The sequence below is a fragment of the Brachyistius frenatus genome, unplaced genomic scaffold (genome assembly GCF_029030835.1).
Source record: "Brachyistius frenatus isolate BFR_SWC_R1_liver_20210118 unplaced genomic scaffold, ASM2903083v1 Contig_28, whole genome shotgun sequence".
Classification (NCBI taxonomy): domain Eukaryota; kingdom Metazoa; phylum Chordata; class Actinopteri; family Embiotocidae; genus Brachyistius; species Brachyistius frenatus.
The window spans coordinates 3,944,358-3,959,199 of NW_027210627.1; the positions used below are offsets into that span (position 1 = coordinate 3,944,358).

At 42.2% G+C, this 14,842-nt stretch overlaps 1 protein-coding gene across 3 annotated transcripts in view; it reads left to right on the forward strand.

Moving 5' to 3' along the window:
* The first annotated feature begins 203 nt into the window (after positions 1 to 203).
* epb41l5 (erythrocyte membrane protein band 4.1 like 5) overlaps positions 204 to 14,842 on the forward strand; it is a 35,558-nt gene continuing 20,919 nt past the window's right edge. For 2 of the 3 annotated variants that reach the window (XM_069698904.1, XM_069698906.1), the window contains exons 1-11: positions 204 to 512; positions 2,109 to 2,320; positions 8,698 to 8,802; positions 9,880 to 9,922; positions 10,241 to 10,319; positions 10,718 to 10,762; positions 11,592 to 11,644; positions 13,468 to 13,588; positions 13,868 to 13,955; positions 14,213 to 14,301; positions 14,426 to 14,495. In XM_069698904.1, coding sequence (XP_069555005.1) covers positions 2,141 to 2,320; positions 8,698 to 8,802; positions 9,880 to 9,922; positions 10,241 to 10,319; positions 10,718 to 10,762; positions 11,592 to 11,644; positions 13,468 to 13,588; positions 13,868 to 13,955; positions 14,213 to 14,301; positions 14,426 to 14,495 — 873 coding nt within the window. In that variant the 5' untranslated portion in view covers positions 204 to 512; positions 2,109 to 2,140. The remainder of the gene's footprint in view (positions 513 to 2,108; positions 2,321 to 8,697; positions 8,803 to 9,879; positions 9,923 to 10,240; positions 10,320 to 10,717; positions 10,763 to 11,591; positions 11,645 to 13,467; positions 13,589 to 13,867; positions 13,956 to 14,212; positions 14,302 to 14,425; positions 14,496 to 14,842) is intronic. The other variant, XM_069698905.1, reaches the window with a different exon arrangement.

Genomic DNA, 14,842 nt, shown 5'->3' on the forward strand with positions numbered 1-14,842 from the left:
AATAATAAATTAATTCACAGCCGAAAATATCAACTATAAGCTGTCAAAACAGTTATAAATGTCCGTTGTTTTTTTTTTGTATATACTGTACAGTATAATTATAACTCCAGCAGCTAAACATGAAGGTTTTGTCGCTTTAAAAATGCTAATCAAGTTTTTGGCAGGGATTTTGTCGTGACGTCACTTCCGGAGTTGAGCTCGCCTCCTACTTTTTTTTTTTTGTTGGGACCTGGGAGAGAAAATTACCGTGCAGCGAGGTGGACGAAAAGAAGGGGGAAAAAAGAGGGGGGAAAACAAAACAACAACAAAAAAAACAAGTTTCACACCATGGAAATGCCCGAGGTTTCGTTTTAGACGTGTACGATGCAAGCGGGCGTGCTCTCGCCGTGAATTCCCGACGAGGTGGTCTTTAGGAAGTAAACCACCACCATCATCATCATCATCATCATCATCATCCTCCTCGGACCCACAAGTGGCTGCGGAGCAAGTGTATGTCGGACCCAGCTCTCAGAGTCAGTGTTTGTTTTGTTGGACGGTGGGGGGACACGGGGGACACGGTGCCCGGTTCGGACTTATCCCACTCGTTTTTTGTTGGTCCCGGTTCGCCCGCGTTGACAACAGAGCAAACTCACCTGTTGCCCTTTTTTTTTTTTTTTTTTTTCCTCGCTCCTGGTTCTTCAGGCCTTAAAACTTGAGGAGCGTTAAACCGGTTAAACCGGGGTTAAATACTTTGTTTTTGTTTTGGTCCGTTTTGTTTATTTTTTTTTTGCCCAACAAGATGTCTTGTCCATATCCACACGGGACGTGTTCAGAGTTGTTGAAGGTTGTCGGTCCACAGAAAGCTCGTTTTTACACCGTTGAAGTCGCTCGCCAACGTTTTAATTCAACTCGTAAAAAAAAAAAAAATCCTCGACGTTGCTTCGCTTGTTGTTGTTGTTGTATTTCGTCGAATAACGTTGCACAAAGAAACGCCGTGTAATATTTTCAACATCGTAAATTATCTCTGATGTCGTGCCACCGACGGCGCTTTAAACTCGGCCGTTTATCGTTGACTTGATAACCGTTAATCAACACGACGGAGAGATGGCGACGCGGTTACCGGAGCTCGTGATTGAATTAACGGCGGCGGGACATTAATTCTTTCCTTTTAATCAGCTGGGTTCGTCTTCCCGTTCAATAAAGCTGATGTCGTTTTGCGCTGCGGACGCTTTGTTTTATCACCTAGTAGGAAATCGCAGGCGGTCTTCAGATCCTGTTGTGTGTAAAAGTAACAATGCGGCGATATAATAATAATAATACTCCGTTTTAAATAGTCCTGCCTGGGGAAAACAAACAACAACAACAACAACAAAAAACAAACCCTGCTAGTATCGACGGCATAATGCGGTAATTCAAGTAACAATTATAAATGGCATCGTCGATAGGAAAGTGTGTGAAGCAGCATGTTGGTGTTGTGACTGAAGGTGGAGCTATTTTTGAACGACTTTAGACACCTGAGAGAAACCTGAAGAACACGTGTGTTTTCACTTTGTGGACTATTTATCCAATCTTTGATTTATTTTATAAGATATATGAAAACCTCGGGGGGGGGAGAAGACTATTAGGTAAAAGGTAGTAGAGTAAAAAAAGTACATTTCCCTCTGAAACGGAGGGGAGTTGAAGTATAAAGTAGCACGACATGGAAGTACTGAAGTAAAGTACAAGTGCCTGCAGATTGTACTTGAGGAAATGTCCTTTCCACCGCTGAACCAAGGAAAAAGCCATCAGCTAAAAAAAAAAAAAGATCCCGCAGTTCGACGGCCGGCGTCGCCTCGTTCTCGGCCCGGACGGTGAGACGGTAACCGGGTCGTACGCGGCCTCGGCGACCGGGGAAGCGAAGATGGGACCACCCGCCGGGCTTCGGGCCAACTCTCTTCTCGGTTATTTTCGGGTTGAGAAGTTCGGTTGATAAACTGCTCGCAAGCTGACGTGCACGAAAGAGAGCGGCGCAACTACCCTCTGTACCCGTGGTACTAGTACACGGTTGTTGTTGTTGTTGTTGTTGTTGGTAACACCTCCAGCTGAATGTCCTCCCTTTCGCTTCAACCTGGTGCGCTCTTCCTTCCCAGGTGCGGCACTGCGACCCTCCCTCTCCCCCATCATGCTGAGTTTCCTGCGCAGGACGCTGGGGCGACGCTCCATCCGGAAACATGCGGAGAAAGCCCGGTTACGGGAGGCCCAGCGGGCCACGACGCACATCCCTGCCGCCGGGGACGCCGTGTCCGTCATCACCTGCCGCGTGTCTTTGCTCGACGGGACGGATGTCAGCGTTGACTTGCCGGTAAGCGGGACTCCCGGAGTTTCCTACTTTTCGCCATCGCTTTTTTTTTTTTTTTTAGAAACCGGGGCAGCGTGACTTATTTGTGAACGCGAGGACGGACAAGAAAAAGACCTTCCCCGATTTCGCGCACACCTGTCGCGCAACTCTTCTCAAAGAAAAGACGCGACGTCCGCCTCGACGACCGGCTCGCTGGTCGGACGCGGGCGAGGAAGCGCAGGTGCTCGTGCAGCCCGGCCGCCTGTGGTTGTGCTGTTGCCACTTCCGCCGGCACGTGCAGTTTTTTTTTTTTTTTTTTAATCAGAGCGATTCGCCGCAATCGGCCTCGCGCCGCGGAAGCGCCGGTCGCGCAGCGTCAACCCGCTCGAGACGGTTTGGGTCAGCGCATCTGGGGCGGGGTCACAGAATTTGGCGGATTACCGAACACAACGCGGCACCGGGTTCACGTGGCACGCCCGGGGCGGGGGGGGGTGTGTGTGTGCGTGCAGAGATGGTCTTGTGACACTGTGTGCGCGTGTTCGCTGTGAAACGGGGATTATTCCTGAAATGGTTTCGCAAAGCTTGCGTGAGCGGAGTTTCTCCGTTTTAAGATGAAACCTTCGGAACGGACGGCCCTTTTCGTTTTTGGCTCGTCTTTCGAACTGTTACCAGGACGGCTGGCGCGCCGTTTTGGACGTTGGGCGGGCGTTAAAGACAACCGACCGTATTCACGCGTGTTGTGTGAAAGCAAAAGCAGCACGCTGTTGACCGTCGCGTGCCCGGAGCCGTCCCGATAAGCCTATGAAGTGTGCGTTGGGGGGGGGGGGGGAGGGGGGGGGTGCGCGCTGCTGATCACCTGTAATTCCATGATCCTCTCCGGGGAATCACATGACGGCGTCACGTGACACGTCGGGCTCGTCAGCGAGCGGACCACGGAGCAGAACTTCTCTCACCCTCCTCCTCCTCGTTTCTCTTTTCCTTTCATTTGAGCTCGTGCAACTTATCAATCTTTTCACTTCTTTGTCGTATTCTTTCTCTTTATCGACTCCTAGACAGACACCAGCCTTCTGCTGGGAAAGAAAAAAAAAGAAAAAAGCAGTAGAGTGTGCTACTAATGTCGTGACTGTAATTTTCGAACTGAAGGCATACATATCTACGTTTCCGTCACATGATCTTTATCTTCACTTAGTCACTTATTGTTTTCCCGCTGGTATTTTATGTGCCAAAACTGCAACACTGCAGCAGCTCCAGTCTGGTGTGTAACTTGTCTCGACTTCTAGCAAGCGTACATTTGAAGGAAAACACGCTAAAGAGATTTTTTTTTGTCCAACTCAAACTCATGAGTCTAACTCAACCAGCATTACAAAGTTCCTTACCAGGTGCTCAAGCAAAAAAAAAAAAGAAGCTTTTTCTTATTCCGCATATCTCAAAAGTGATGTCACACATCTTTGAGCCTGTCTATCGTCAGTGTAAGACCTGCCAAACCCTCAACATTTAATCCTCCTGTCAGCTCGGTATTGTGAGCATTGAGAGCTCGCATTGTATTCTCATTCAGTCGTTCTTCTGGCGGAGCGTTATCTGCGTGGACAGTTTCTTTTTCTGCGTTTTCTTGTCTCGCTCTTTCTTTCTTCTTCCTGGTTGCGCTCGAGCGATGGAATTTTATGTGTTTCATGATTTTTGTTGTTGTTTATGACCTTTTTTTTTTTTTTTTAATTGATTTTGCTCTGGCGTAAGTTTACTTTCACACCTCGAGTCTTTCCAGGTCATTTGATTTGTACTCGCGGAGTTTTTTTTTTAGGATTCGATAGGACGTCTGAATGCATTCCAGGCCTTCTGCTTGGTTTTAAAACGAGCTTCTTTTTGTTTTTCCCCTCCCCCAGATATACTTTTAGGTAGCCTCTGCAAATCTTTCTGTCTTATCATCCAACTCTCTCCAAGTGATAGGACAGTAACAAAAACACACCACTTGGAAGCATTGCTCTTTCTGAATGCTTTGCCTGCTCCTGTAGATATCATTTATGACAACGTGACCGCTGGTATTTCACCATGACCAGGGAAGAAAATGTTCCTCATTTTAGTTAAAAATGACAAACACAATCCTCACATATTGAAGCAGCTCTCCTGGTGTACTGTAGATGTTACAGCGTAGTCCCTGACCTCTTTCCTTTTATATTTGCAGAAGTCTTTTCAAGTTTGAAATGTAGTTGAAATAAGTTTCTCCTTCAAACTTTGAATGATTTTAATTTCGCTGTTCTTGGGGATTGCCCTTCACATTAAATCCTGCAGGTTCTGTTGACAGATACTCCAGTGCCTCCTGAAACCGGAGGCCTTTCACTGATAACAGACATGCAAAGTCCCACCGGTGGGTCGGCCAGGACAAACCAGCTTCAGCCAGCTATCCCAACCTTGTTCAGTTTCTCTCATTGTAATCGCCACACGGGTTTAGCAAAGAATTAGCATGATATCATTTCAACCATCTTAAAAGTAATTGAAAGAAAGACGGGAGGGAAAGGTGAACGTCCAGGGGTTAAGCAGCGCATTCGCGTCACCATTAAAACATCGTAATACTCAGTTTTTGCTTCCTTAAGGGAGGTCTTTCCATATTTGGAAGGATTGAGCACTCGTTGTTAGTATTTTTCATAGTATATATTCTCCATGTATGTAATGTGGCGTGTCTAGTTTAGAAATGATCATTTCAGCTACACTTTAGAAGATCCAGATCAAAGAGCCTTTCCCCCGTTGCAGTAGAACCCTGCTGGGGAAGGTTAGCCAGACTACTAGCATTGTGTCCCGTTAACAGAGCTGAGTAAAGAGAACTTGCCTGTATCCACTCTCGGGAGCCTGGAAAGGTTTAAGTGCCCGTTTCCTTTGTTGTGCTTTTTTGTTTCAATTGTTCTACCACTCTGCTGGCTTGGTAACACGGGGAGCTGAACATTTATTCGAGGAATGGTGAGAATGTACTCCAACTTTATGTGAGAATAACAGAGCAAAAAAAAAAAATCCAGCTGCTTTACAGGGAAATATTCCAGCTTGAAGATGCCTGTTTTTCCAGACATATTTATGAATTAGTTCAATTGTAGCCTTTATCTTATTGGGTGATCCAAAAATTCTTACCCGAGTTCCACATGTAAGCACTCGTACTACTAATTTATCACGCATAAATCATCCAGCAGTGAAAAGATAATCAAAGATTCATTTATATTGCTCATATTGAAACGGACTTTAGAAATTAGGCTACTTTACAGTTGAGGGTAGAATTAAACATTCACTGGCAGAGAGGTAATGACTGGAATGTAAATAAAATGAATGGTGATTTCAAGTTGTTTATGAGGGATTAACTTTAAGTTAAATGACCCTTTGATTGAATTATTATTATTTTTGTATTTTTGTCTGAAGTGTGCCAGTGGTTCCAAGATTCTCACGAAACATTATTCTTTGATAAACGCGAGTTTATGTGTGTAAAATGGTGTATCCATGGTTATGTGTGTGTGCATTGAGTATACATCTGGCCCCAGGTTCCTGCTAAATAGCTGTCAAAGCAACTCAAGCTGGCAGAAATTTAGGAGACCGCCTGCTGAAAGGTAGTTTGTTTTTCTCTTTTAAGATGTTCGAGTGGTTGTAAATACAGAGCCGCAATCTGAAACTGAATGGGACTCACTAGGTTTCCAGCTGTGTGTGTGTTACCCTAATGTGTGAGGCCACCCAAAGTTGTTGTCAAGGGATACCTCTCTTTAGCAGCACCCATGTCCACATCCAGTTCCACACAGACTTCTGATTCTGCCGTTACGTTTACTTACTTCCTTGTCTTTTGTCACTTCCCCTCGCCCCCGGCCTCCATTACAACGAAGCACATGGCTGCTTCAGTTATTTTCATATAAAATAAGCAGTGAGTCACAGCAGGAGTAGCACAAAAGCATCTACCGAAGTGCTTTCACCTACTTAAGATGTCCTAGTTTACAACTTGTCTTCGACATTGTGTTTTTGCCCATTTAAATGGACGTGCCACTGCACTGATTGGACTGATGGACACGTACCTCGCTGTAGATGTAATCATCAGTTAAATACTTCTGTTGTAACTTAAGTACTCGGAATGTCTGAGAGACAGAACTGGATGGTCACAGGCAGAAAGACTGCAAACAGCCCAACAATACTGCAAGCACTATAACAAGGCCTTGGGTGCAGCGCACACACACACACACACACACACACACACACACACACACACACACACACACACACACACACACACACACAATGAGTCCTTTGTACTCTCTCTCCCTGGGTACTGTAGGGGAGCAGTATGCCTTGTCAGCTATGCCAGCTAGCATGGGGCCAGCCCCCCTGAGCTGCCCAGGAGCTCTCTTGGTGTGTGTGTGTGTGTGTGTGTGTGTGTGTGTGTGTGTGTGTGTGTGTGTGTGTGTGTGTGTGTGTGTGTGTGTGTGTGTGTGTGTGTGTGTGTGTGTGTGTGTGTGTGTGTGTGTGTGTGTGTGTGTGTAAGACCACAGGAGTATCCGTGGCCCAATCTTTCAGGCATTCATAGTTTTGCTTTATTAACCACTTCCCAGATTTCTGTAGATAACATTATGTAGGAAGTCTGTGCTAATGTAGGTAGTGTGTTTTCAGTATATATATATATATTTTTTAGGACAGTAATGGTGTTCATGCCCCTAAATACCAATGATCCTCGATTTCTGAATGAATATATGTTCATAATGTTGGTTATCTGTTGCAGTGGTCAAAGCAACTAGCACAAAAAAAAGTCTTTTCTCTCTTTGTGTTATTCTCATGTTGCTCTGATCACACGAGGATCATTTTTAGACTTGACCAGTCACTTGATTGTCATCATAGATTATGCTGTCCTATGTGTTTGTGTTACATGATGGCTCAAAGAGGCAATAAATGATGGCTGCTAGGGTTCTTTGACATTTTTTTGATGCCCATGGCAAAAACACAAAAGTAAATTTGGTTTGGTTAAAATGTTTTGTAATGTACAGTTGGCCTCAGAAAAATGATGAGAAAGAGTACAGCCATAATAATGTTTGTGCGAATATAAATTTGCAGTGTTTTCCCTAAATGTGTGGTAGACTTAGGTGCATGTACTTGTCGGTTTTGGCCCTCCTCTCAGAAATGTTTGTTTTTCAACAAAAAATATGCAATTTTGCATAATTTTTTACCATTATTATTACCATATCTGTGTACGATTTCCCCAACCTTCGGAAAAAGTTGGCGTGGGTAAATAAACGACACCCAAAAAGCTTAAATACAAAACTTGCTGAAAAAAGTCCAACTGAGAGCGGCTCCAACCGTTAGATATGGTAAAAGTCATGGAGTTAGTTTGATGCTCTCCAAAAAGATTTTACATTCACTCGGATTACGTGGTGCCTGGAATTGCTTGGATGGGGCATATAAATCTTATCGTAGTGGGAAATATACTGATATGGATGAAGGATTTATTGTTTAAAGAGAAAAGACAAGAAGACCCAGATGATCACATGATATATCCAGCCACTACTTCAGCTCCTGGGTGTCTGGGGCACTTACAGCCCCGTTACCATGGCAATGCTGTCACTGTGCCTCATGATGGGGTTTAGAAAGTGTGTGTGTGTGTGTGTGTGTGTGTGTGTGTGTGTGTGTGTGTGTGTGTGTGTGTGTGTGTGTGTGTGTGTGTGTGTGTGTGTGTGTGTGTGTGTGTGTGTGTGTGTGTGTGTTCGTTCAAAGACAGATTTCCCAGTCACAGGCAGTAACTGGTACGTCCTCACACCTATTCAGATTTTGAGAATTTTATGTTAATATTTTCTTATCTCTAAAATCTGAACATTTACACTTAAACCAGGCAACAACAACAAAAATCTATCAATATAATATTTTAGAGACCGTAAACAAAAAGAGTCTCAACCATTTATTTAAGCCAAAGGGGAAAATGATCTTGTGAACTATTGATGATCATTTTGGTCCTTTTACAGCAAAAAAATGTAGTATATTTAAATGCTAATGCAGATATTTACTACCTAAAGACTCTGAAACATGAGGATTAGATGCTTTTCTTTCTCATACATGATGGGTGACATAAAGTCCTTTGGATGTTGGGATTCTGGTCAGACAACTCTACATTTGCAGATTTTTCTTTCAGTTGTTAGACAATACAATTTTCACTATTTTCTGGCATTTTATAGACAAAATTATTTTATTGAGAAAATCACTAATACAACCCCCTGCTTCATTACCAAGTAATGCTGTTGTTCTGACAGTGCACACCCAACAGTATTGGTCTCATATTTTCCCCTCATTTCTTTTTAATATCACCACTTCCTGCATGGTGTTTTCATCGTGTCTCTTGATGAGGCAGTTCATCACATAGATACTCAAGTGTTTTGTTTCTCTTGTTGTGTTTCCCTCATCAGAAAAAGGCCAAAGGTGAGGAACTGTTTGAGCAGATCATGTACCATCTGGACATTGTAGAGAAAGACTACTTCGGACTGCGCTTCATGGACTCGGCACAAGTTCCAGTAAGAATGGAGATACACTTTACTCTGTAGTCTCTTTCTACCCTCTATTATTTGTCTCTTTTTGTTTGTTTGTTTCATACCAAACGATAGGGGGCATAAGTAGTTTTGTTGAACATCTTAATTTAAAAACAAATTATGTATTCTGATTTGTAGATTCCGCAATGGATGATCATCTATCAAATTATATTTAAAATATCTGCTGTGTATATGCAAAAAATATTTACTGTAGTGCAATTATCCAATTATGCAATTAGGGGCAAGTATTTCAGACCGTCACTTCTTAGCTAGACTTTCAATTTCACTCCGAATCACTGTTCGCCTGTTTGCTGGGAGCCTCGAGACACAGACTTTCCCTTTCAGTGAATGTGCTAAAAGGATTGGTTATGGGAGTGTTTGTGGGCTCTGGGAGTCATGCTGTCCTCTTCACAAACTGCTTTAAGTCACTGGTCTGCCAGTGACCGTGTTCCCTCACAGTGATACTCTGTGAAGGCCATGGAGGGGAGAGGGGGGGGGAGGCTGGTGGGAGGAAAGATGAAGCAGAAGGGAGGGAAATGGAGGAGACTGGTGTAGAGCATGTTGAAGTTAGAGAGAGAGAGAGAGAGAGAGAGAGCGAGAGAGAGCTGAGCTGCAGAGGGAGGGCTGTAGTAAGGAATGTGGGGGAGAGAAGACTTGTGAGGGCTGCAAGTTTCTCTGTTATCTCTCTCTTTCTCTCTCTTTCTCTCTTTCTGTCTTTCTCTAACTTACTTAAAACATGGACACACAAAAGCACCACCTCCTCTCCTTGACATTGTTCATGCCTAGTAGAGCCTGAACTTCCAAGCAGCATTACTACACAGAGCAGAACACTGACTTTTCCTGCTGTGTGTTTGTGCAGAATTCTGCTTTTCATTAGCCTAGTTTTTTAGCTTTTGTGGATCTATTTAGTCGCACATATGAGTGTTTATATGTCAAATAAAGGCAGGTATAGAAGAAGGGTAAAGCCAGATGTGAAATATCACTGGGGGCTTAGACTAACCTTGTTGTCTTGTTGAAGATACTGTACGTTTTTTAATTGTTTTGACCTTCATGTTGTTTCAGCACTGGCTTGATGTTACAAAAAGCATCAAAAAGCAAGTGAAAAGTAAGTATCATTGTTATTGTCTGGACTCGCGGTCTTATCGTGTCCCCATATATGCATAATTACTTTCTGTATATCAAAACATGCCATATAATGAACCTCTAAGTTTACAGTTTTGTTTTATTTGTAACAGAGCACTGATTTCTAATGCATCTTTATGAATAACAAAATACTGTTCAGGTGTCTGTGGAATGAATGTGGTGTTTCTGTTTTTTAACCCCGGTGCTTTGGTTGTCACGCAGTTTAAAAAAAAGATGGGACACCATAACGTTGTTAGATCTGATCATGTTTACTCAGCTGTTGTTTCGATCTGTGTTTTAGTTGGACCACCATACTGCCTTCACATGAGAGTCAAGTTCTACTCCTCAGAACCCAACAACCTGCATGAGGAACTCACCAGGTGAGTCAAAACACACACATGTAGATGTGGGTTGTGTGGAGGTTGATTGGAGGTTGTGTTTTTGTTTTGTAAATCTGTTCATTTTCTACATAGTCTGCACTTTAAAGAGATCTTCCTTCTTATACGTTCTGCTGGAAGAAATTCAATTCATTAATTAAATGTTTGACCAATATAAAAATGAAGTGATGCTGCTCTTAAAGGTTTTTTTTTTTTTTTTTACAATACTACCTTGATTGTGTATGTAATATGCAGCGCAGGGGTGCTGCGGGGTTAATCCAAAAACACAAGTTCATTGACTTCTGTGCGCTATGCTATATTTATGGTTGCATCGTGTTCCATAGAAGTCTTGACCAACCATAACAAAGTTTAACAGGTATGTTGTTTTCTTTTCCTTTCAGATACCTATTTGTGTTACAGTTAAAGCAAGACATTCTCAGTGGCAAGTATGTACATTTTCTGCATTGTACCTTCACTGACTTCTACCTCTATAAAGTACTGTACACAGAAGTACTTGGCAAGAAAGACAGACAGATTTATGCCGTGACATTAACGCAAACTGGTGGTGGCTTATCAGTTACGTGTTTGTCAAGTTTTCCCTGCAGATACTTTAAATGCCTTTAAAAGAAGCAAGCTTGATCTGCTCTGCCAGATCGTCCCTGAAAAATATTCTCCTGTTTTTATGATATGGAGCCTGTAGCTTTTCCAGCTGACGAAACATGCTTGACTCTGCAGTTGAAAGTACCTGCTCCCACTCCCACCTTTGCGCAACACATTCTGAGTGGGTATCTGACCTGATTGTGCTGCGGTGGATTAAAGTGACACAACGGTAGAGCAGACAAGAACAGATAAGAACCTTTTAAAAGGTGAAAAAAACCAACACGCGCAATTAACCAGTTTCCAAGCTCCGGCCTAAACTGTCTACTCATTGCTGGCCCAAGTCAAACTTTAAGCGAGACAATATATTTCCTTCATCAGTTGTTAATCCCTTTAAACCTCAAATCACCAGTTGTGTTGGTAGTCATCTCTGTTACTTTGAGAGCTTCCTGAGATTACATGTTGGTCTATGGAATAGAATATCAGAAGTGATTATATGGATTGAAAATATATGTATTCAATTTTTTCAACAAAAGAGATTTATTCTTTTTCTTTACATTTTTTTGTCTGAATGCTACAAGGAAATGTTAGAATAGGCCTTACTAAAGGTCTTATGGAATATTGTGAGTCACTTATAGATTTTTTTTTTAAGTGACCGTTGCATGTTTGCATTTTTAGGCTAGAATGTGCGTTTGAAACAGCGGTGGAGTTGGCGTCCTTCTCGCTACAAGGTAAGCACAGCAGATATTCAGGACTCTCTCCATCAGCTGCTAATGTATGTCCATTGGAGGTGTAACATTTTACATATTTGCAAGGTTCAGATGTGTCTTGGCTGCATAAATATCCAAAGTCATGAGTAGAAAAATGTTTACATGTGCTTGTACCAGTTGATGTGTTGTGAAATTCACAGTCATTAGTCAGTTTTGGGTGGGAAAATCGTATAATTGCATAGCTAGAAGATGTTTAGTTTGCAGTGGCTACATCCTTATTCTAAGAACTGGTTTCTCTTGGTTAGAATACAGTCTAAAACCGTAAGTACGATCACAGTTACACATTTTAGGACTGTACTGACAACCCCGGTTGCATTAGTTTATCCTTGTGTCCCTGTTCTATTAGTGTATTCCTTGATCTTTTTGAACCAGTCATGGCTGTCTTTGTAAATCATCATCAGCTTCCAGTAACACTGCTGGCGACATTGCTGCCATGGTCACCGAGGCACACAGACTCCACTACAATAAGATTGCAAATCAAGGACTGGTGTAGCTTTGGATCATGACAGAAAGAATGAGATTGCAGTGTGGCAGAAGCGGGATTTTCATATTTAGCTTTTAAAAAAAAAATCTGTAATGACATTTCATCTGTACCTCTGATCGTTATAATTATGTTGTAGTAAAGTAGTATGTTTACAAATGTAACAGCAATAATATTATTTCCTGCTTACTGGCAATATCAGCCTTATCGAATGTTCAATTAAGCTCAATAGCTGCATACAGTACTTTCAAAAATGACCGCTAGTGAAACAGAAATTAATTGGACTGTTTCTTCCAGCAGCAATGAGCCCATTCACGCCCCGTCAGGCCTTTAATTGTTTAACATTCAGCATTTACCTGCAAGAACAATTGGACCGATTTCAGAGGAACAAAGATTGAGTCACTAGAGATGTTTATGGAATGGGATTGCATGTGCAAACCCTTGGACGCGCGCGCACACACACACACACACACACACACACACACACACACACACACACACACACACACACACACACACACACACACACACACACACACACACACACACACACACACACACACACACACACACACACACACACACACACACACACAGTCAGTGTGGGGTAAATGCCAGCTCATTAGTGTTCTATCCTTTTCGGAGGCCCCCTAATCCAGAACCCTTTCTGTTTTCTCTCATTCCCTCAGTTAAGCTTTCTCCCTTTATCTTCCTTTTTTTTTCTGAATTATGTTGTTGGTCCACTGACATTTACTGGGGAAGGGATATGATAAAATTATCTTTTCTCTCCTCCATATCCTGAGGCTTTGCTCACAGCTGGACTACCTAAACAGTGAAGAGCTCCCAGCAAATCCTAGTTTCTCCTATCTACCCAAACACTGCAAAATGTAATCAGAGCCACAGTCTCTATCCTGTTTTTGTACACCACAGTGCTTATTTGTTTTCTTGCTGTCACCACACTATCTTCATCCTTATCTCGTGAACACATGTGTTTGGGTGTGTTTTATTCCAGATGGAATTTTCTTTTGCTCCATTTTACACCCGATATAATTTGCGACCTTTTGTCCAGTGCGAGATCAGATACTCATCAGTCCCTGACTGGCTACACAATGTTCAGTGTGCTGTGAGGGAGGGTTGTTTTGTCAATTAGGATACCCATTACCTACTGTGATATGAAGCACTCTTCCTGGGGTCCTCTTTCAGGGTTTAGTTTAGGATCTTGGTGAACACTGAAGTATTATGGACACTGAATTACCAACAAATCAAATGTAAATATGCGTGTCTGTTTCTGTGTATTTTTCAGCTGAGCTAGGGGATTGTGACCCATTAGAACACAATCTGGACCTAGTGTCAGAATTTCGCTTCATCCCTCAGCAGACAGAGGATGTGGAGCTGGCTATATATAACGCATGGAAGGAGTGCAGGTAAGCATTTCACTATAACTACACTAATGTACCTATGGGCAGTCAGTTAGACTTAAGGAACACAATAATAAAATGGTCCTGCTGCCATAGATGGAAACTTCGTTGGACTGAATCTGCAACATCATGTAGTCTTTATGTCGTTTAGAGCGTTACAGCTAGTGGCAACGCTCCATTAATATACTTTTCACATCTTTATTTGTCATTTTTTTTGGCTTGAAGCTTTTTGATTCATTTATTTCTGTTTTGTGTTTCCTCCCATTTTCTCCTCACCTTTTTCAGAGGTCAGACACCAGCCCAAGCTGAGATTAACTACCTGAATAAAGCCAAGTGGTTAGAAATGTATGGCGTGGACATGCATATGGTCAAGGTAAGTGACACAGTCTTTTTTAGTATGTACTGTATAACCTGAATCTACTTGTTTCACATATGTGCAGTTACACATACATAGAGTTGGACATTGATAGCATACTTTGGATTTTAAAAGAAGTGTTCTTGATGAAAGACAGAAAGTTTAAGGAATGCACATAAGAGCATCAGTATATGATGGGGTCATAAGGGTCTCTTTTGATGTGTCTTCTTTTTTTCTTCTCTTTTCCTGTCTTTTTATCCATTTCTGCCCTGCAGGCAAGAGATGGTAATGAATACAGTCTGGGTTTGACACCTACTGGAGTTCTGGTGTTTGAAGGAGAAACCAAGATTGGGCTGTTCTTCTGGTATGTTTGGTTTAATGCTTTCTAGAAAGAAGTTTTTACTTTTAATCATGCCTTTGTTTTTGTATGTTCTTATGTGGTGGGTTTAACTCTGTATATGTTGCCTTTTTTGTTTTTACTTTTCTAGGCCCAAAATCACTCGTCTTGATTTTAAGAAGAGCAAACTAACACTTGTGGTAGAGGAGGATGATGAGCAGGTAAACATGAGCACACGCACACACACACTCAGATACTCTCTACATTTAGTACACACAATTTATAATAAATGTACTTTCCACACTTTGCTCTTGTTACAAACAGGGTCATAAAAAATAATATTGCGCCAACATTTGCAGACCATGCCAGTTGTTCTTTTATCCCATAAAAGAAAACATACAGACATACGGTGCTTACTTTGTTTCTTAATAAAAGGACCTTTACTCCAAAAGCTTTTGTTTGAAGTAGTGCTTGAGCCCCAAAAGAGGTTAGTTCCAAATCTAAATGAAACAATCATAATACTCAGAGGCTTGTGTGCATGAGAGAGAATAAGAGTCTGTTTATGTCC